This window comes from Megalobrama amblycephala, linkage group LG3 (assembly GCF_018812025.1).
Source record: "Megalobrama amblycephala isolate DHTTF-2021 linkage group LG3, ASM1881202v1, whole genome shotgun sequence".
Taxonomy (NCBI): domain Eukaryota; kingdom Metazoa; phylum Chordata; class Actinopteri; order Cypriniformes; family Xenocyprididae; genus Megalobrama; species Megalobrama amblycephala.
In genome coordinates, this window is record NC_063046.1 from 60,739,761 (window position 1) to 60,760,985 (window position 21,225).

The 21,225-nt window shown below is 34.8% G+C and overlaps 2 protein-coding genes across 2 annotated transcripts in view; both read left to right on the top strand.

Moving 5' to 3' along the window:
- galns (galactosamine (N-acetyl)-6-sulfatase) overlaps nucleotides 1-13,182 on the top strand; it is a 44,764-nt gene extending 31,582 nt beyond the window's left edge. The window contains exons 12-14 of the mRNA XM_048186380.1: nucleotides 791-912; nucleotides 11,803-11,920; nucleotides 12,660-13,182. Coding sequence (XP_048042337.1) covers nucleotides 791-912; nucleotides 11,803-11,920; nucleotides 12,660-12,746 — 327 coding nt within the window. The 3' untranslated portion in view covers nucleotides 12,747-13,182. The remainder of the gene's footprint in view (nucleotides 1-790; nucleotides 913-11,802; nucleotides 11,921-12,659) is intronic.
- A 928-nt stretch (nucleotides 13,183-14,110) lies between these two features.
- Nucleotides 14,111-20,682, top strand: aprt (adenine phosphoribosyltransferase). The gene is made up of 5 exons (XM_048186388.1): nucleotides 14,111-14,269; nucleotides 14,406-14,509; nucleotides 20,165-20,298; nucleotides 20,374-20,452; nucleotides 20,522-20,682. The coding sequence occupies exons 1-5, from the start codon at nucleotides 14,193-14,195 to the stop codon at nucleotides 20,659-20,661; spliced, it is 534 nt and encodes a 177-aa protein (XP_048042345.1). The 5' UTR covers nucleotides 14,111-14,192; the 3' UTR covers nucleotides 20,662-20,682.
- The last annotated feature ends 543 nt before the right edge of the window (nucleotides 20,683-21,225 follow it).

A 21,225-nucleotide genomic window follows, 5' to 3' on the forward strand; every position in this document is an offset into this window, starting at 1 on the left:
CACACACACACACACACACACACACACACACACACACACACACACACACACACACACACACACACATCACACACACACTCACACACGTCTCACACACACACGCATGTCACACACACACATCACACAAACTCACACACGCGTCTCACACACACATTCACACGCGTCACACTCTCTCACACACACACACACACACACACACACACACACACACACACACACACACACCAACTCTTCTAATATCTTGTTGTGGATCATGTGACTTCACTTCTGTTTGTTCTCAGCCACAAATCCAGCGAAATATTGTGATAAATAATGAAATATTGTTGATTTAAACTGGTGAGCGAATCACAGTCCACAGTGTCTGAATGTGGATCAGGAAAATGCTTTTGCTTTAAACACTAGAAGTGTGTGATCCACTTTTTCTAGAACTGTATCAATAACAATAATGACATTCGAGTGTGTGTTTGTGCCTGTCGAAGCTTCAGTCTTCATATTCTCTGCAGTGATCAGAGCTGAACTTTTCCACTTCAAGACAATATTTCCCTGTTAAACAGAATCAAATGAGATCAGAGATCACTGCAGGAGAAGCACAGCAGCATCTAAAGCTGTAATTACAGCTGCAGAAGCACAAAGTAAGTGAACATTGACTCTCGGACTAACAGTCGTCTAGTAATATAATGCAGCTCGTTCTCGCTCGTCTCCTGATTGAGTTTGATCTGGTTCGGTTTCGTCCGGTGAGTTGTGAGATCAGTCTGGAGGTTAATGTTCTTTCACTTTGTTTTCCAAACAGGGAATAAACTTCTGCCCGGGTCAGGAGGTTCCTGGTGTCACCACACACACTCAAGAGGAACACGCCCTGCTGCCGCTCATCTTCCACCTGGGACGGGACCCCGGGGAGAGATACCCAATCAGGTGAGGAGTTGATGACGACACCTGATGTCGTGATACATGCTCGCACGGTTAATGCTATCTGAAGTGCACTGAATCAGTCTTCATCTGAACTGTGACGAGGTGCTGAAACTGTGGAACGAGCCGGCGGTCTGTGACATGTTTGACCGTCTCGGCTCCGTAGACATCAGGAGGGGCGAGGTGAGGGACAGCTGGAGGTTTGAGGTGGACATTGAGGGTTTATTAAATACGACTGAAGACGAAAGAAGTTAAAATGACTGTACAGAAGAGTTATGATGGGGACACAAAAGAAAGACACTCTCTAGCTAAAACGCAGACTGATCAGATTTAAATGTCTCCTAAAATGTCATTGGCCGACATAAAAGTCTACACTATGATTGGCTATTTCCCACATCAGAGGCGGGGTCTTCAGTAAAACGATAACCTGCTGGTTTAAATCAGTGACTGATGGAGAAATAACATTTAATGTCTAATTTATTTGTAAGTAAACTCTATATTGGGATTTATTTACGCTCTTTGTATGGCAGAATTATATTATGATCGAAGCTCAATGATATTCAGATATTAATGAAGTCCATCATTGGATATCCAGCAAATGTCGTTACACACATGTAAGTTGTCTATTATCCATAAAATGTGGGGAAATCTGTTATATTGCTGTGTGGTATTATATTTCTAAAGGTTTTTATGATGATAAGTGTGTATGATAGGAGGAGAAAAGGACAGAGGAGTGTCTAAATAACAATTAAAATGCACAAACTACAGCTATGGACATTAAAAACCACCAGTTTATTTTATTTCATTTTATTTTATTTTATTTTATTTCATTTCATTTTTTATATTTTATACTATTTTATATTTTATTTAATTCATTTTATTTTTATTTTTATATTTTATTTAATTACATTTATTTTTGTTTTTATATTTTATTTATTATTTTATTTTAAAGTTGTAAATTTGGTTGCTTTACATTTTTTTGAGTGATTATTTCTATGCATTTGTATTGCAAAACCACCAGTTTATTTTATTTTATTTTTTATTTTTTTTTATTATTTATTTATAATTTATACTATTTTATATTTAATTTATTTTTATGTTTAATTTAATTTAATTTATTTTATTTTTATATTTTATTTATTAATTATTTTATTTTATTTTTGTATATTTTATTTTTATATTTTATACAATTTTATTTTTTATTTATTATTTTATTTTAAAGTTGTAAATTTGGTTGCTTTACATTTTTTTGAGTGATTATTTCTATGCATTTGTATTGCAAAACCACCAGGTTTTTTTTATTTATTTTATTTTATTTTATTTTATTTTATTTTATTTTATTTTATTTTATTTTATTTTATTTTATTTTATTTTACCACAGCGTACATCTTTGTGTCATTGTCCACAAACGGTTTTGATTATACGGACGTTTAAAGAAACCTAAAGATCTCAGCTCAAGGTGGATCATCAATGTACAGATGATCTGTATGTATTTGTAATGTAACGTGAGCTTACAAAACATAAAAATGCCTCATAAAAACCTCATAAAATCTTAAAAATAAGCTCTGAAATTGTGTCTCTCCAGTTGGGGAATTCAGACCAAATGCAATAAATAATAATAATAATACATATTTGATTACTAATATTTTCAGTAATCCTAGTATCGTCGATTTTTCCATATCTTACAGTTTCCCATCAAACGCTCCTTCATTATATGTGCAAAATGGGCCATTCTTATTTTTATGGAATATTGCCTAATTTATTATAAATGATTTATCCGTGCACATCATTATTCGTAATCTTGAATCAGAATATCTTCCCCTCCCTCTCTCTTCTCTTCCCTGTCACTCACATGAGATCCACCAATAGCAAACCACAACCATCCAATCAATTCCCCACAGACAAAATCAAGCTCCGCCCAACATTTGTTCTTGTTTGCAAAGCAGTTTCACTCGCGAATACATCACAACTATACCAGCTTCGGTTTCATGCCGACTTGTAAATTAGTGTTTAATCTTTTCATTTACTTTAATGTGACTAACAATTTCAGTTTATGAAAATAACTTTTTTATTAATGTTGATAATAATTTGACATGAAAATTATATGAAAATAGTTTTAAAGTATCAAATATATAAACTATTTCTCAAATCCAATAATTCTGACCAGGACTGTATATTGTAGTCACATTTTCATAAACACAATATTTTAATTAAAATACTTAAATTATCATGTCTTCATTTTCATTATCATTAAAAAGTAGTAATTTATCCTTGTTAGAGCAGAGTAACCCTCTCTTTCACCCTTTATTTCTCTTCCATCTCGCTGCTGTTTTTTTATATCCTCTTCTTTCTTGAAGAGACACAGAGCAATTAAACATTAATGTTGTTTTTGATCTTCCGTCTCTTCTCTGCTCCGCTGGTTTCAAGCACTAACAATGGAAAAAAGAAAGATTCATCCCCAAAAAAATCAATATCCGTGTTGCGCGCCGGAGAGGAGAGAGCTGTTAGTTTGACCATCTTCATCCTCTCGATCTTTCCAGTTTCCAGTGGATGTTTTGGAGTAGGTCAGATCCAAACACCAGCCCCCCTCGTTCTTCCGTTCTCCGGCTCGTTCCCGGTCCCCTGTGAGTCGGTGTCAGGCTGCTGACCGTCTGCTCCTCTGCGCACCCAGCTGGAGCGGTCGGCGCTCATTAATCTCCGTCTACACCTAAAGAGCCACTTAAGATGATGTAGAGCCTGTCTGAGCGCATACCTCCAGTCCAGACTGACAGCGCAGACGCACGTGCCTCCGTCCACCGCCGACGTTCACACTCGAGCTGCTCCCGCACTGGAGGAAATCAGGGCTGGACATGCATTGCAGCTCATTTAGTTATTTGATACTTTGATAATATAGTCATATTTAATCAATAGTTGACTTCAGTAAAACAACCCTACATGTTGGGTCAAACATGTAACCCAACGCTGGGTTTGTTCAATTTTGACCCAACGTTGGGTTGGCAAATTACCCAAATTGGGTTGTTTTTAACCTAGCATTTGTGAGTCTAGCTCAGGGATGTGCAACTTCGATAGTGTCGAGGGTCAACATCTTCATACCAAGGGGCCAGATTACTAATACACACCTTATAAACACTCTAAAAATGCTGGGTTAAAAACAACCCATGTTGGGTTAAATATGGACAAACCCAACGATTGGGTTGTTTTAACTCAGTGGTTGGGTTAAATGTTTGCCCGACATGCTGGGTAGTTTTATTCAACTCAACTATTGTTTAAAAATGACTATATGTCTGGCTTAAAATGAACCCAAAATAGGCTGGAAATTAAAAATCAGACATAATTACTAGAGGCAACAATAATGATCAAAAGGTCAACATTTATTAATAAACAATTTAATAAATGTTTGTTGTTTAATTATTATTTATTAAACACGAATAAATGTTAATTTCCAACATACTTTGGGTTCATTTTAAGCAAGAAATACAGTAATTAAATAAAACTACCCAGTAGGTTGGGTCAAACATTTAACCCAACCATTGTGTCAAAACAACCCAATTGCTGGGTTTTTAGAGTACACTGTTTATTCAATCTACTCTTTATCAAGGAATATCAATGTATAATTAATGTGATTTGTTTTTAGAGATTTTATTTACTACACTCTAAAAAAATGTTGGGTTAAAAATAACCCAAGTTGGGATAAGTATGGACAAACCCAGCGATTGGGTTTTGTTGCTACATTTGGGTAGTTTTTGCAAACTTGCTGGGTAGTTTTATTTAACCCAACTATTGTTTAAAAATTACTGTATTGCTTCCTTAAAATGAACCCAATGTATGTTGGAAACGAACATTTATTAATACGTTTAATAAATAAGGTAACACTTTAGTATAGGGAACACATATAAACTATTAACTACGACTTTTCCCTTAATAAACCCCTAATTTACTGCTTATTAATAGGATATAATTCGAAAGCTTCGAACTCAAGATTCAGCCTGTGGAAACGTTTTGAAATCGGATGTTGCGTTACCATGGAAACGGTAATTTAATTTCTTTTAGCGAGCTCCTCCCCTAGTGGGTGGTGTCATGTTTCATATTACAATATTTATTTTAGCTACTTTATAGTCAAAACCTTTTCTAATCTTGACAAAACGCGTATCATCGGAAAGGTCTGAATCTCACGGTTCCATATTTGCCATATTTGTTTTGTGATAGAAGTGATATTCGGACAGAAATTTATCAATTTGCATACAAAAAATTCAGTAGAATGTCAATGACACCTGATTTGGTACAGCGCCTAAACAAAATCTCATGGGAACTTACATTTTTGTGATATCAACTTCAAATTTGGAACACAACTTGGTTAGACATATGACTTTCATTTGATAGCAATTTTAGATATTTGATAAAATAAAAATTGTATATTAAATAAAAATGTTTAGTACAGTAGTTTTGATTTACAGCAAATTTAAACTTCCGTTACTTTTAATTTTTCATACTTTAATTTTTTTCTGTACCCCAAAGCATTCTTGAATTATAATCATTTACGTTTGGATAGTGCATTTTCATGTCTATTCTCAAAAATGGGAGTGACATTTAAGGGGTTAAATAATAAACATTTATTAAATTGCTTATTAATAAATGTTCACCTTTTGATCATTATTGTTGCCTCTAGTAATTATGTGTCTGATTTTTGGGTTCATTTTAATCCAGCCATATAGTCATTTTTAAACAATAGTTGAGTTGAATAAAACTACCCAGCATGTCGGCAACATTTAACCCAATCGCTGGGTTAAAACAACCCAATTGCTGGGTTTGTACAGCATGGAAGTGACTTAAACTGCAATTCATCGAACCAAAAGGGAGTCAATCCCATGTTAAAATGCCTAACTTTACAGCAGAAAAAAATGTGTTTACAGCCTGGTACAAAAAGTGGTTTTGGTCTATATAGCTAATTTTGCCCTTCATGACATCTGTGAGGGGGGTGAATTGTTTTATAACTCGTCTGTTTACATTATATTAAGCCTTAAAGTTCTGCATAATTAAGGGCGTGGCCACTTGAGTGACAGGTGGATTGCCGCTGCTGTCACTACTAGCCGTTTGTCTGCTGTCTCAGCTCCACCCACGTCCCGCCTCTTTGCCCATTTACGGTTATCCGGGAGTGACGCGCTGCCAAGATGGCGACGGCCGGCTCCGCCCACTTTAGGCTTCAGAAATGCTCTTCCGAAACCTACGGATCTCGTCACGGACACTACGTCAGTTGTTTAATACAGTCTATGGGATCGGCTGGAAATAGCGACCTCTACTGGTTTGATTTAGTATTTATATCATAATCTGAAAGCAATCTTTCACTTATTCATTTTTTAAATGTTTTAAAATCGATTATCCGAGTGGTCCAATGGGTCGTATTTAAAGATGGCCGCCAGTTGCCCATCCCCGGACTAGGTATTAGTATCAGTGCCTAGAACGAGAACACCAACCAGTCTAACAGGCCAAGAAATGAGTTTGGTCTGCACAACCCCTGCCACACTGACCTCCATCTCACGGTCTGCCTTATCCCGTCCGAGAGCACTTAAGTCCCATCCTGCCTTGGGCTAATGTAGCAGGCAACTCGGGCCTCATCTGCTACCGACAAGCACTTCAGCCCTCAATCAATAGAGCTCGTAGAACTGCTCAATTTCCACCGGGGGAGAGAAGCAGAGAGAAAAGGCAGAGGTATTTGATTGCCTCTTCAGCTCAATTCCCTTGTCTAGCTCCAACTGTGTTTGTGTGTGTGACTTATTTTATTCATTTATTCAGTTATACTTGTTGGTGTTTTTACCATGTGAATACAGATTCGCTCTTGTTTCATTGTGTTCTCGGAGTTCGAGAATGCTGTTTTGCGCGTGCAAGTGTGTGTGAATGGCTAATCAGTCTGGTGACACACCTGAGCAATACTCCTGCCCCCTGGGTGTCATGCATTATAAATCAAAAGACTGTATTTGCATGCATTGTTATTATTAATGACGCATCTCAAGTTGGAGAAAGGAGACCGGGGTTCAGAAAAATGCTAATGAGCCGTGCTGACTGTGGATTTTCTATTGTTTGTCTGGACTCTGGGCATAAATAAACATGTTTTGGTTAATTATTGATTAGGGACCCAAGGGCATAAACGCAGGGCGTACAGTGACGGCGACGTACGTTCAGCTGGTCCCTTGGTTCATCTTCACGTCTATCATGAAAAGAAAACCAAATGTTTCCTGCATGTGTGAGCTGAAGCCCTGTGAATTGATCCCAAGAGGAGATGGGAATTTATTTTATTTTTGACAAGCACAAGACTCCCATCAAAAGCTTGCAGTTCTATCACAAAATCACATGTCTCTGATGTTCTACCATGATGACTGACAGGGTGTGATTTGTTAAACCAAAAGCAGAGGGAGGGATTTTTGAACGAGATTGTCATCATTGACATTTTAATGTTATTTAAAGGGTTAGTTCACCCAAAAATTCTGTCATTAATTACTCACCCTCATGTCGTTCCACACCCGTAAGACCTTTGTTCATCGTTCAAATTAAGATCTTTTTAATGAAATCTGAGAGCTTTCTATCCCTCCATTGACAGTCTATGCAACTACCTCTTTCAAGCCCCAGAAAGGTAGTAAAGACATCATTAAAGTAATCCATGTGACTCCAGTGGTTTAACCTCAATGTTATGAAGCGAAGCAAGTGATTTGTTTGCACACAACACATAATTTACCACTTTATTTACAAAAAATGAATCTGACTTTTTCAAAATTGCATGATATGAAGTCGCAATCGAGAGAAAAAAGTCAGAAATGTGATATAAAATTGCAGTTGAGAGAAAAAAATTCAGAATTGAGAGAAAAAACTCAGAATTGTGACTTATACCATTGCAAATGAAAGAAAAACTCAGAATTGCGATATAGTCACAAGCAAGAGAAAAAAGTCTGAATTGCAAAAAAAGAATGAAGAATTGTGAGATATAAACTTCCAATTGAAAAAAGTCAGAAATGGGATGTAGTTGCAATTGAGAGAAAAAAAATGTCAGAATTGCAAGAAAAAAGTCATTGTGAGATATACTGTCACAAATTAAAAAAAAAAAGAAGTCAGAATTGTGATGTAAATTTGCAATTGAGAGGAAAAAGTCAGAATTGTGAGAAAAGAAGTCAGATGTGAGATCTAAACTTGCAAATGAAAGAAAAAAGTCAGAATTGCAATAAAAGGTCAGAATTGCGATATAGTCTGAAAAAATAGTCCGAATTTCAAGAAAAAGTCAGAATTGTGAGATATACCGTCGCAAACTAAATAAAAAGTCAGAATTGCGATATAGTCGCAATTGAGAGAAAAAAGTCAGTTACGATATAAAGTTGCAATCGAAAGAAAAATTAGTCAGAATTTCAAGAAAAGTCAGAATTGTGAGATACCGTCGCAAATGAAATAAAAAGTCAGAATTGTGATGTAAATTCGCAATTGAGAGGAAAAAGTCAGAATTGTGAGAACTCAGATGTGAGCTATAAACTTGCAAATGAAAGAAAAAAGTCAGAATTGCGATATAAAGTCGCAACTGAGAGAAAAAGTCAGAATTGCGATAGTTTGAAAAAATAGTCCGAATTTCAAGAAAAAAAGTCAGAATTGCGATAGTTTGAAAAAATAGTCCGAATTTCAACAAAAAAAGTCAGAATTGCAATATAAAGTCGCAATTGAAAGAAAAAAATTGTCCGAATTACAAGAAAAGTCAGAATTGTGAGATGTACCGTCGCAAACGAAATAAAAAGTCCGAATTGCGATATAGTCCGAAAAAAGTCCGAATTTCAAGAAAAAGTCAGAATTGTGAGATATACTGCCGCAAACTAAATAAAAAGTCAGAATTGCGATATAGTTCGAAAAAAGTCAGAATTTCAAGAAAAAGTCAGAATTGTGAGATATACCATCGCAGAATTGCAATATAAAGTCGCAATCGAAAGAAAAAAGTCCGAATTTCAAGAAAAGTCAGAATTGTGAGAACTCAGATGTGAGATATAAACTTGCAAATGAAAGAAAAAAGTCAGAATTGTGATTAAAAAGTCAGAATTGCGATATAGTCCGAAAAAAGTCAGAATTTCAAGAAAAAAGTCAGAATTGTGAGAACTCAGATGTGAGATATAAACTTGCAAATGAAAGAAAAAAGTCAGAATTGTGATTAAAAAGTCAGAATTGCGATATAGTCCGAAAAAAGTCAGAAATTCAAGAAAAAAGTCAGAATTGTGAGATATACCATCGCAGAATTGCAATATAAAGTCGCAATCGAAAGAAAAAAGTCCGAATTTCAAGAAAAGTCAGAATTGTGATTAAAAAGTTAGAATTGCGATATAGTCCGAAAAAAGTCAGAATTTCAAGAAAAAAGTCAGAATTGCGAGATATACCATCGCAGAATTTCAATATAAAGTCGCAATCGAAAGAAAAAAGTCCGAATTTCAAGAAAAGAATTGAGAGATTCCATCGCAAACAAAATAAAAAGTCAGAGTTGCGATATAGTCCGAAAAAAGTCAGAATTGTGAGATTCCGTCGCAAACAAAATAAAAAGTCAGAGTTGCGATATAGTCCGAAAAAAGTCAGAATTTCAAGAAAAGTCAGAATTGTGAGATGTACCATCGCAAATGAAATAAAAAGTCAGAATTGTGATATAGTTTGAAAAAATAGTCAGAATTTCAAGAAAAGTCAGAATTGTGAGATACCGTCGCAAACAAAATAAAAAGTCAGAATTGCGATATAAAGTCACAATTGAGAGAATAAGTCAGTTGCAATATAAATTTGCCATTGAGAGAAAAACAGTCAGAATTGTGAGTTATACCATCTCAAATGAAAGAAGTCATAATTGTGAGAGGTAAAAAAAAGTCAATATTGTGAGATAAAAAGTCAAAATTATCTTCTAAATAGTTTTAAACCATGACCTAAACAAGCTTCCATAGTAGTCCCTTTAGACGCCTGTAAGAAACCGCCTTTTTCAGGACAAGTGAAAGGGGGTTATACAGATGTATTTCACACCACAGACCTTATTTTTACAAATACACATGGACTTTGGGACGATCTAAAATGCAGCACTCAGTTATATTGCCATCAGTCACTGATCAGTCATTAGACGCTGATGAAGAGTCTCTCAGAAGTGATGTTACGCGTGTCCGTGTTCGGCTGAGGAGGGGGAGCAGATGTTCGCGTGCGGCTCGTGCCCGATGCTCCCGAGGGAAAGGCAGAAGCGTAGAGACTGAGGGTGTGAGTCGGACAGCGCACAGGGTAATTACACTAATTGACACTTCACCCCACACGTACACACCCCCTCCCCGGGGGCCAATCAGAGCAGGGGACAGGCCTGACACAGGTGCTGCCTGCCTTTGTATCACGGCCGTAATTGCAGTGCTGATATTTGTCTGCGTGTGTGTGTTTCTCGCACAGACACACACACATTCTCAGAAGCCCATTAAGCCTACAGGTCCTATTGAGAGCAGCGTTCCTTTGAAACCATCAGGGTGCGGGACGCTGTCCAACACAAATAATGAGAGACACGTGACCGCCTGTGTGGAGGTGGCGACCCTCGGGGACTGCCGTGTGTGTGTATGTGTGTGTGCGTGTGTGTTTTATGCTGGGATTGCCTGTCTGTCACATATTTCTCTATGCATGAGTGAATAATTAATTAAAACTCTTTTATATTCATATTTATATTTTATATTTATGTAAAGATGAGGCAGAGACGATGATGCAGCTGATGTTAATATTAAGAGTTAATATTAAATTCTACCGTGGTATTTTGAACATGCAAACACCACGGTACTAGAATATGGTAATTGAGTCAGTCCATAATCAGAAGAATTTATTTTGCATAAATTGAAGCCTGTTGTAAGGACCTTCCTGCTGGAAAACAAATATAAAATAATAATTATTATTATAATAATTTGACTGTGATGTGCACAAATATTTTACATTTTAAAGTGTATATTTATAAATATAAAATGGAAATATTTTTTAATCACATTTTACCGATTCCAAACCACATCAATCTTAATAACTACTATTAATTTTGTATGTAATCATTTATAAGTGATATATGTGAAAAACGCGTTATATTCAGATGTGAAAAATTAATAAGCAGGTTTTCTTTTACAGTAAAATGGGCCAAAAAAGAGATTTAACTTTTATATTATATCACTTAAAAATGATTATATACAAAAGTAATAATGGTTATTAAGATTGATGAGGTTTGGAATTGGTAAAATGTGCTTAAAAATATGATCAGAATACAAACTTGCATAATAATTATGCGCACAATGTATATATATATTATCATCATCAATGTTGAAAACGGTTGTGTACAAGTTTCTTAAGAAAGCTTTTGTAACATTCAGTCAGTAAGAATTTTTATGATTTTTTTGGACAGAAAATAAAGAAATTAATACTTTTATTCAGCAAGGATGCATTAAATTGATCAGAAGTGACATAGGATTTGAATTTAAGATAAATGCTGTTCTTTTGAACTTTCTATTCATTAAATAATCCTGAAAAAAAATTGTACACAACTGTTTTTAACATTGATAATAATCATAAATGTTTCTTGATCATCAAATCAGCATATTAGAATGATTTCTGAAGGATCATGTGACGCTGAAGACTGGAGTAATGATGCTGAAAATTCAGCTTTGATCACTGAATATAAATTATATGTTAAAATATATTCAAATGGAAAACAGTTATTATAAATTGTAAAAATATTTCACAATATTGCTATATTTACTATATTTTTTGGATCAAATAAATGCAGCGCTGGTGAGCAGAAGAGACTTCTTTCAAAAATCCTACAGATCTAAAACTGTACATGTGTACCATGGTGTCTTATTACTTGTTTTATTTGTTTCACGTTCACATTTCTCTCTCCAGTGTCCAGTCGAAGGAGTACACGGATGTTCTCCGTCAGGTGACCGCAGTCGTGCAGCAGCATCAGGGCGCTCTGATCCCTGGAGCGCCGCAGCTCAACATGTGTGATCTGGCCGTGATGGTGAGATGAAGCGTCCGATTCATCATAACATTCAGTTTGCATCATGTTTTTGGTAGCACTTTATGTATAATGCATTATAAATGCATTATATCTTTTTATAAATAATTGTAATCAAAGTTAACATGCATTATAATATTTGCAGATTCCTTATTACCTCTGTGTTTTAATGCATTATACTTTCTAAATGCATAATATAATTATTATAATGCATTATAACTGTGATTATAATTATTCATGAGATCTTACAATGCATTATAAGGTTTATAATTAATGCATTAAAAATACTCTTATAATGCAATATATATAAAGGCTTTAAGTAAATTGTTACCTATTTTTTTCCTTAACAAGCACCTTTCATAAATTGGATAAAATGCCACATTAGACCAAAACCTGTCAAACTGAAGCCTGTTAGTCTATTCATTTGTTTGTAATTCTAGACAATCATACATCATAAAGTCATGTTTTTGTCACTTCTAGTTTTTAATAAATGCTTAAACTTTATAAAAAAAAAAAAAAAAAAAAAAAAAAGTTTAATAAATGAGTACATACAAAAACAACGTAGGCTGTTTGAAAAATGATTAATAACTATTGGCAGTCTTTGTAGGTTTTTCTGCCACTGCAAAATTGTATTTATTTGTTGCCATTAATGCACTGGAAGATTGTTTGGTTTGACCATATATTGTAGCGGCTCGTGGAGCAACAGCGCCCTCAAGTGTTCATTCATGTTTCTGTTCCTCAGAACTGGAGTCCTGCTGGCTGTGAGCGGCTGGGCAAATGTCTTAAAGGGCCGGAGTCAAAGCCATGGAAGTGTGATTGGCCACATTAATCACCGAGACCTTCCATAAAGACATCTCTCGCAAATCAGATTCTATTTTAAAATGATATTTGTATATTCTGTGCGTTTCATTCAGTGTTTTACACGGAAAAGGGAAGTAAAATCCTTTCACATTTTGATGTTTCCTTTTTATAATATTTTGTGTCTATGATGATTGTTATGCATTTAGAAGTTAATCAGGGCTGAATGTGTGCAGGTCATTTGAGAATATTATTGTTCATAAACATCTACTGACAGAGATTAACACAATTACCCAAACACACTATCATCCTTAAATATATTTATTTTAGTTAAAGCATAAATTTGATTGCACATGATTGTAAAATTGTAAAAGAGTTATTGTGACTTTTGCAATGCTTTTAAATCAGTGTCAACTCTTACTTGAATTTTTTTCTTGAGGGGCAATAAAATATTTTTTTAAAACTTGCATGTGACTGTGCATTTGACAGTGAATATTTATATATTTTTTTAAAGTAAAGTAATGAAGAGATACTTTTTCGGTCTCCGGTGTAGAACTTTTCTTGTTCAGAATTAACACTATTTAAATAATGATTCAATACTTCTTCCAAAGTATCTTCCAGTTTGACAGGTTTTGGTCTATTGTGGCATTTTATCCAATTTATGAAAGGTGCTTGTTAAGGAAAAAAATAGGTAACAATTTACTTAAAGCCTTTATATATATTGCATTATAAAAGTATTTTTAATGCATTAATTATGAACCTTATAATGCATTGTATGATCTCATGAATAATTATAATCACTGTTATAATGCATTATAATAATTACATTATGCATTGTGTGTTTTTATCTTACCCTGATTCACTATGGTACGCCTGTTCATATTCTAGACCTGTCGGGACGGTTTTCGCGGGAAAATGCGCACATACGTCACTCCCCTACGTGTCGCGTCATATCGCGAAAGGTAGCTTTGACGCGTGTCCGGTGTGGGAGTTTTGTTTTTTAACCACTAGAGGGCCAAACGTTACATCGTGTACATTTAATTACATTATTATAAGGATCATAGCCTATGAGGATAATAATAAAATACAGTGAAAAACGTAAACAACGGCTTTATGACAAGTAAACAAAAGACAACTCAATAATAAAAAAATGCTATTCTTATTAATGAGTGTAAAAGGTTCTACAATATGGAAAATCTATCTATAAATAAATATATCTTTCAGTGAGGAATTCATAAAACATTTTATAAAAGTAAATTGGTAACTTAAATTCTCCAGGAGTTGGTTGGATAGATATTAATATTTACCTCATTATTTTGTTAGAAACGTGTTTTAGGGAAAGTGTAAACTGTAATAACTGCTTTAATTTTTTTTTTTTTTTTTTTCATTTAATGACGTAAAAGTCACGTGACGAGGAAGCGCGTGCTATTGGTTGACTGGAACACGTGGACCACTTCCAATACTCGCAGCGCGTGCCATGGCAGAGAAACTGGATTTTATCGCCCAGTGCATAAGAACTTTCCCTGATTTCCCTACGAAAGGGATTCCATTCAAGTGGGTATTATTCATATTCTATATCATTTTAATCTGAGCGAGCAGTTCATGCGCAATATTAGTCAGAGCCTTCATGAGGGATGGAAGGGTTTGGCAATAATTTTCAGGTAAATTAGTCTGTGCTGTTCGTCTGCAGGGATATTTTCCCGATCTTGAAGGATCCGAAGGCTCTGGCTGCAGTGACGGATCTGTTTGAGGAGCACGTGAGGAACACTTTCCCTCAGGTGGATCTTATAGTCGGTAAGAGTGAATTCAGTCAGATAGATGTGCGTGTTGCACAATAGGGTCAAAGTTACTCCTGATAAGAAAAACTAGGATCCTTTTGGATCAAATACGCATAATTGATTAAATAATGACATTCCTACAGGATTATTTTACTCTTATTTGATTGTTATTCTTATTGGATAGTGTGAATTATATTAAACACTGAATAACAGGACTAAAGGTATACTTTATAGGGTACAACCTTAAGAAAAAATGTGCTTTTCACTACTCTCAAAGCATATGATTGCAGGAAAATATATATGTTTGTATTGAACATTGATTGAGCAACATATTTTGTGTGGGAAAAAAAATTATAAAGTGGTTAATTTTGTTTAAAAATCTTATAAATGTATGAGGTGATGAGGGGTAAAAGACACAGTATTCATACAAATACTTTAGCTAAAATATGTTTTTAATAATGACTAGGTTAATACTTGTTCAAAAGAATAACTTTAGCAAAAATTTGTACTGTTTTCTGTTTATTTTGATAAATAAAAGAATTTTTGTTCAGTAAATATACTGTCATTAAAATAGGCCTATGTGATATATATTTATATATAAAATATAAAAATACAAAAATACAGAAACAAAATTATTTTAAAAAGTAAAGATTCTGAAAGCATTGAAGGAGATCCCATAATAGCCTATTTAATATAGATTTACAGTAGTAACAATAAATGATATTTCATTATGATATGATTAATATATTTTAAAATGATTATTTCATTATAAATATGGGTATTATCTCTAAGATGGATACCCAGTTTGATATATGATATTTGCCATCTGAATCTAACCATGTTATGTCAACAAATGGAAAAGTCAGCCAGCTATTCATTATCATGTTAATTATTGTGCCTTTTACCCCAAATGCCATGCTTTTACATATTCTTCTGTTATTGAAAAATGTTGCTTGAATTACCTTGAACAAAACTGAAATCTGAAAATACAAACATTAATTTAATGGATTCTTATTTGCTACTTAAATCAACAACATTTAAAAAAAACATCAAATATTAGATCAAACTGCCTCAGAATCAACTTCGCGCTGCTGCTCGCGATCGCATCAAGGATCAGACAAATTTGCATGTGCATTTTGAAAAACGGATGTTTAGGAAAGTGCTGCGGCAAGTTTTTGTGCCATCTAGTGGTTTAGAGGAAAATAAAACCAAAGACGCCTTTAGCCCCGTTGTACACTATAATACTGTATAACAAAAAAATGCATGCATTATGCGGAAGAATATTGTTTTGGTTGTGCTTCGGCACTGTGTGGATGAATAACCCCTCAGAATAGATAATACTTTACAATTAACTTTGTTAAGAGAGCTACATATGGCAATTTATCTGTTCAATAAAATAACTTACTTGCCTCTGGAGTTATAAAAACCATCTCTGCGTCACTTTTACAACATTTCAAATCCCTTAGTTCTCGCCATCATCTCTGGAAAGATTCTTTTTTTTGCCGGCAGACTCTGTTTAAAACCGGTGATTCCCCGGAGGATGGAGGTTTAGCGGCTCCATGTCAACATTTCTCGCTTGTTGTGACAACTAACCTACGCCACTTCCACACCAGACACGCGTCAAAGCAGCCGGAGCAACTTTTCTCTATTTACGGATATGATGAGACAAATGGGCGAGTGACACAATTTCCCACGAAAACCGTCCCGACAGGTCTAAAATATAAACGCTCATAATAGGATTACTACAGGGGAAGGGAAAAAGGATTTGTGATGTATGGACTCCTTCTGTTCATTTTTAACTATAAAAAGTTACATGGTGTAGGCCTAACTTTTAATCATGGAAGCTTGTTTCCACTAAATTAAAAAAATAATAAAATAAAAAAGGTAATTGCAACTTTTTTTTTTCTCTCAAAATTACGAGATATAAAGTCAGAATTCTTTTTCCCTCACAATTGGACATTATAACATGCAGTTGTGACTTTATATCTCATAATTCTGACTTTATATCTCATAATTCTGACTTTATAACTCGCAATTCTGACTTTATAACTCGCAATTCTGACTTTATATCACGCAATTCTGACTTTATAACTCGCAATTCTGACTTTATATCTCGCAATTCTGACTTTATATCACACAATTCTGACTTTATATCACACAATTCTGACTTTATAATTTGCAATTCTGACTTTATAACTCGCAATTCTGACTTTATAACTCGCAATTCTGACTTTATAACTCGCAATTCTGACTTTATAACTCGCAATTCTGACTTTATATCACGCAATTCTGACTTTATATCTCATAATTCTGACTTTATATCTCATAATTCTGACTTTATATCTCATAATTCTGACTTTATATCTCATAATTCTGACTTTATATCACGCAATTCTGACTTTATAACTCGCAATTCTGACTTTATATCTCGCAATTCTGACTTTATATCACGCAATTCTGACTTTATATCACACAATTCTGACTTTATAATTTGCAATTCTGACTTTATAACTCGCAATTCTGACTTTATAACTCGCAATTCTGACTTTATAACTCGCAATTCTGACTTTATAACTCGCAATTCTTACTTTATATCTCATAATTCTGACTTTATAACACGCAATTCAGACTTTATAACTCGCAATTCTGACAATTCTGACTTTATATCTCATAATTCTGACTTTATATCGCATAATTCTGACTTTATAACTCGCAATTCTGACTTTATAACTCGCAATTCTGACTTTATATCTCATAATTCTGACTTTATAACACGCAATTCAGACTTTATAACTCGCAATTCAGACTTTATATCATAATTCTGACTTTATATCTCATAATTCTGACTTTATATCACGCAATTCTGACTTTATAACTCGCAATTCTGACAATTCTGACTTTATATCTCATAATTCTGACTTTATATCGCATAATTCTGACTTTATAACTCGCAATTCTGACTTTATAACTCGCAATTCTGACTTTATATCTCGCAATTCTGACTTTATATCTCATAATTCTGACTTTATAACTCGCAATTCTGACTTTATATCTCGCAATTCTGACTTTATATCTCATAATTCTGACTTTATATCTCACAATTCTGACTTTATAACTCGCAATTCTGACTTTATATCACGCAATTCTGACTTTATAACTCGCAATTCTGACTTTATATCTCATAATTCTGACTTTATAACACGCAATTCAGACTTTATAACTCGCAATTCTGACTTTACATCTCCTAATTCTGACTTTATATCTCACAATTCTGACTTTATAACTCGCAATTCTGACTTTATATCTCGCAATTCTGACTTTATATCTCATAATTCTGACTTTATATCTCACAATTCTGACTTTATAACTCGCAATTCTGACTTTATATCACGCAATTCTGACTTTATAACTCGCAATTCTGACTTTATATCTCATAATTCTGACTTTATAACACGCAATTCAGACTTTATAACTCGCAATTCTGACTTTATATCTCATAATTCTGACTTTATATCACGCAATTCTGACTTTATATCCCGCAGTTCTGACTTTATATCCCGCAGTTCTGACTTTATATCCCGCAGTTCTGACTTTATATCCCGCAGTTCTGACTTTATAACTCGCAGTTCTGAATTTATATCCCGCAGTTCTGAATTTATATCCCACAGTTCTGAATTTATATAACGCAATTCTGACTTTATAACTCGCAATTCTGAATTTATATCCCGCAATTCTGAATTTATATCCCGCAATTCTGAATTTATATAACGCAATTCTGAATTTATATAACGCAATTCTGACTTTATAACTCGCAATTCTGAATTTATATCCCGCAGTTCTGAATTTATATAACGTAGTTCTGACTTTATATCCCGCAGTTCTGACTTTATATCCCGCAGTTCTGACTTTATATCCCGCAGTTCTGAATTTATATCACGCAGTTCTGAATTTATATCCCGCAGTTCTGAATTTATATAACGTAGTTCTGACTTTATACCCCGCAGTTCTGACTTTATATCCCGCAGTTCTGACTTTATATCCCGCAGTTCTGACTTTATATCCCGCAGTTCTGACTTTATATCCCGCAGTTCTGAATTTATAACTCGCAGTTCTGAATTTATATAACGTAGTTCTGACTTTATATCCCGCAGTTCTGAATTTATAACTCGCAGTTCTGAATTTATATCCCGCAGTTCTGACTTTATATCCCGCAGTTCTGACTTTATATCCCGCAGTTCTGACTTTATAACTCGCAGTTCTGAATTTATATCCCGCAGTTCTGACTTTATATAACGTAGTTCTGACTTTATATCCCGCAGTTCTGACTTTATATCCCGCAGTTCTGACTTTATATCCCGCAGTTCTGAATTTATAACTCGCAGTTCTGAATTTATATCCCGCAGTTCTGACTTTATATCCCGCAGTTCTGACTTTATATCCCGCAGTTCTGACTTTATAACTCGCAGTTCTGACTTTATATCCCGCAGTTCTGACTTTATATAACGTAGTTCTGACTTTATATCCCGCAGTTCTGACTTTATATCCCGCAGTTCTGACTTTATATCCCGCAGTTCTGAATTTATAACTCGCAGTTCTGACTTTATATCCCGCAGTTCTGAATTTATAACTCGCAGTTCTGAATTTATATAACGTAGTTCTGACTTTATATCCCGCAGTTCTGACTTTATATCCCGCAGTTCTGACTTTATATCCCGCAGTTCTGACTTTATATCCCGCAGTTCTGACTTTATATCCCGCAGTTCTGAATTTATAACTCGCAGTTCTGACTTTATATCCCGCAGTTCTGACTTTATATCCCGCAGTTCTGAATTTATAACTCGCAGTTCTGACTTTATATCCCGCAGTTCTGAATTTATAACTCGCAGTTCTGAATTTATATAACGTAGTTCTGACTTTATATCCCGCAGTTCTGACTTTATATCCCGCAGTTCTGACTTTATATCCCGCAGTTCTGAATTTATAACTCGCAGTTCTGACTTTATATCCCGCAGTTCTGAATTTATAACTCGCAGTTCTGAATTTATATAACGTAGTTCTGACTTTATATCCCGCAGTTCTGACTTTATATCCCGCAGTTCTGACTTTATATCCCGCAGTTCTGACTTTATATCCCGCAGTTCTGAATTTATAACTCGCAGTTCTGACTTTATATCCCGCAGTTCTGAATTTATATAACGCAATTCTGACTTTATAACTCGCAGTTCTGAATTTATAACACAATTCTGAATTTATATCCTGCAATTCTGACTTTATATAACGCAATTCTGAATTTATAAGTAGCAATAACTAAAAAAGAAAGACCCCTCAGAATTGTGAGAGAAAAAATTACAATTACCTTTTGTTATTTTTTTATTTCATGGCGGAAACAAGCTTCCATATTTAATGGAGGACAACTATAAATTTTTGAAAGAATAGCTATAAATTCCTTGTCATACTGGAGCATTTTATCATAAAGGTAATTTTTGTGAATAATGTGCTTAAAACATTATGCTTTTTGTTTTTAATAATCTGCTGGAAAACATTATGAAAAATCCTGTGTTATTCCTTCCTAGTTTGCTAATAATGGTAATTCTTCTTTATAATTTTTTTGACTAGCGAGGGATTGCATGTAGAGGATTGTAACCGTGATGTTTTCTTCATTCTCTCCTAGGACTGGATGCTCGAGGATTTCTGTTTGGGCCGCTTCTGGCTCAGAGATTAGGAGTAGGATTTGCTCCAATTAGAAAAAAAGGGAAGCTCCCTGGCCCCACGTTATCAGTAGCTTATAGTCTGGAGTATGCAAAGGTACCTCCAGTTATCCAGTATCACATCTAGTCCACTTGCAGTTATTCATTATGTAACTCAGCAGTGTTGTTTCAGGCCGAGGCAGAGATGCAGGAAGATGCGGTTTCTGCAGGACAGAAGATCCTGATCATTGATGATTTACTGGCTACTGGAGGTGAGCAAGAGATCTGAATGCAGCTTAATCTGCCAACAGCAACAGTGTAACCTCTCGTGTGTTCGTCAGGAACTCTGTACGCGGCGTGTGAGCTGATCAAACAGCAGAAGGCCGAGGTGCTGGGCTGTCTGGTGGTGGTTGAACTCAAGTGTCTCAGTGGATCTGACAAGCTGAAGCCAACTCCTGTGTTCTCTCTAATACAGTACTGACGGTCTGGAGCTTTCACGTGACGTGGACTGCCTCAGAGGAACTGTGTATTTTCACATGATGGTTTACATTTCAGAAATATGAATAATTCCAATCAATTTTATACCCTTTAGGGTTTTGATGGTCTTAATTCCACTATGAAAAAGAAACTGGTTGCGTCTAAAATTGCATACTTTGAGTAGGTACTACTTATGAATAATTACTTTGTGGTAGTGATGGGAGAAACGAAGCATTTCAAAACGTTGAATCGATTGATTCGCAAAATGATTCAGTGTTTCGAAGCGCTGGAAACGCCACACGCCGGTGTCCCCTGCTGGTCAGAACAGTGTAAATGCAGCAAAAACTCACATGCATAAAAACACCTTTAACAAACCAATTACAGATGTTTTATTGAAGCTATCATCTATTATATGCAGTTAACAAATAATCTAATATCACTGAAGCTTGGTTCAGACTTTTAACTACAACTCTTCCTTTTTATTATACAAAGGTGTCAAATGTATAAAACTGGTATAGACACTGGTTCATGGGTTCACAGAGATCATTTATGACCTAAAAAAGCCTTG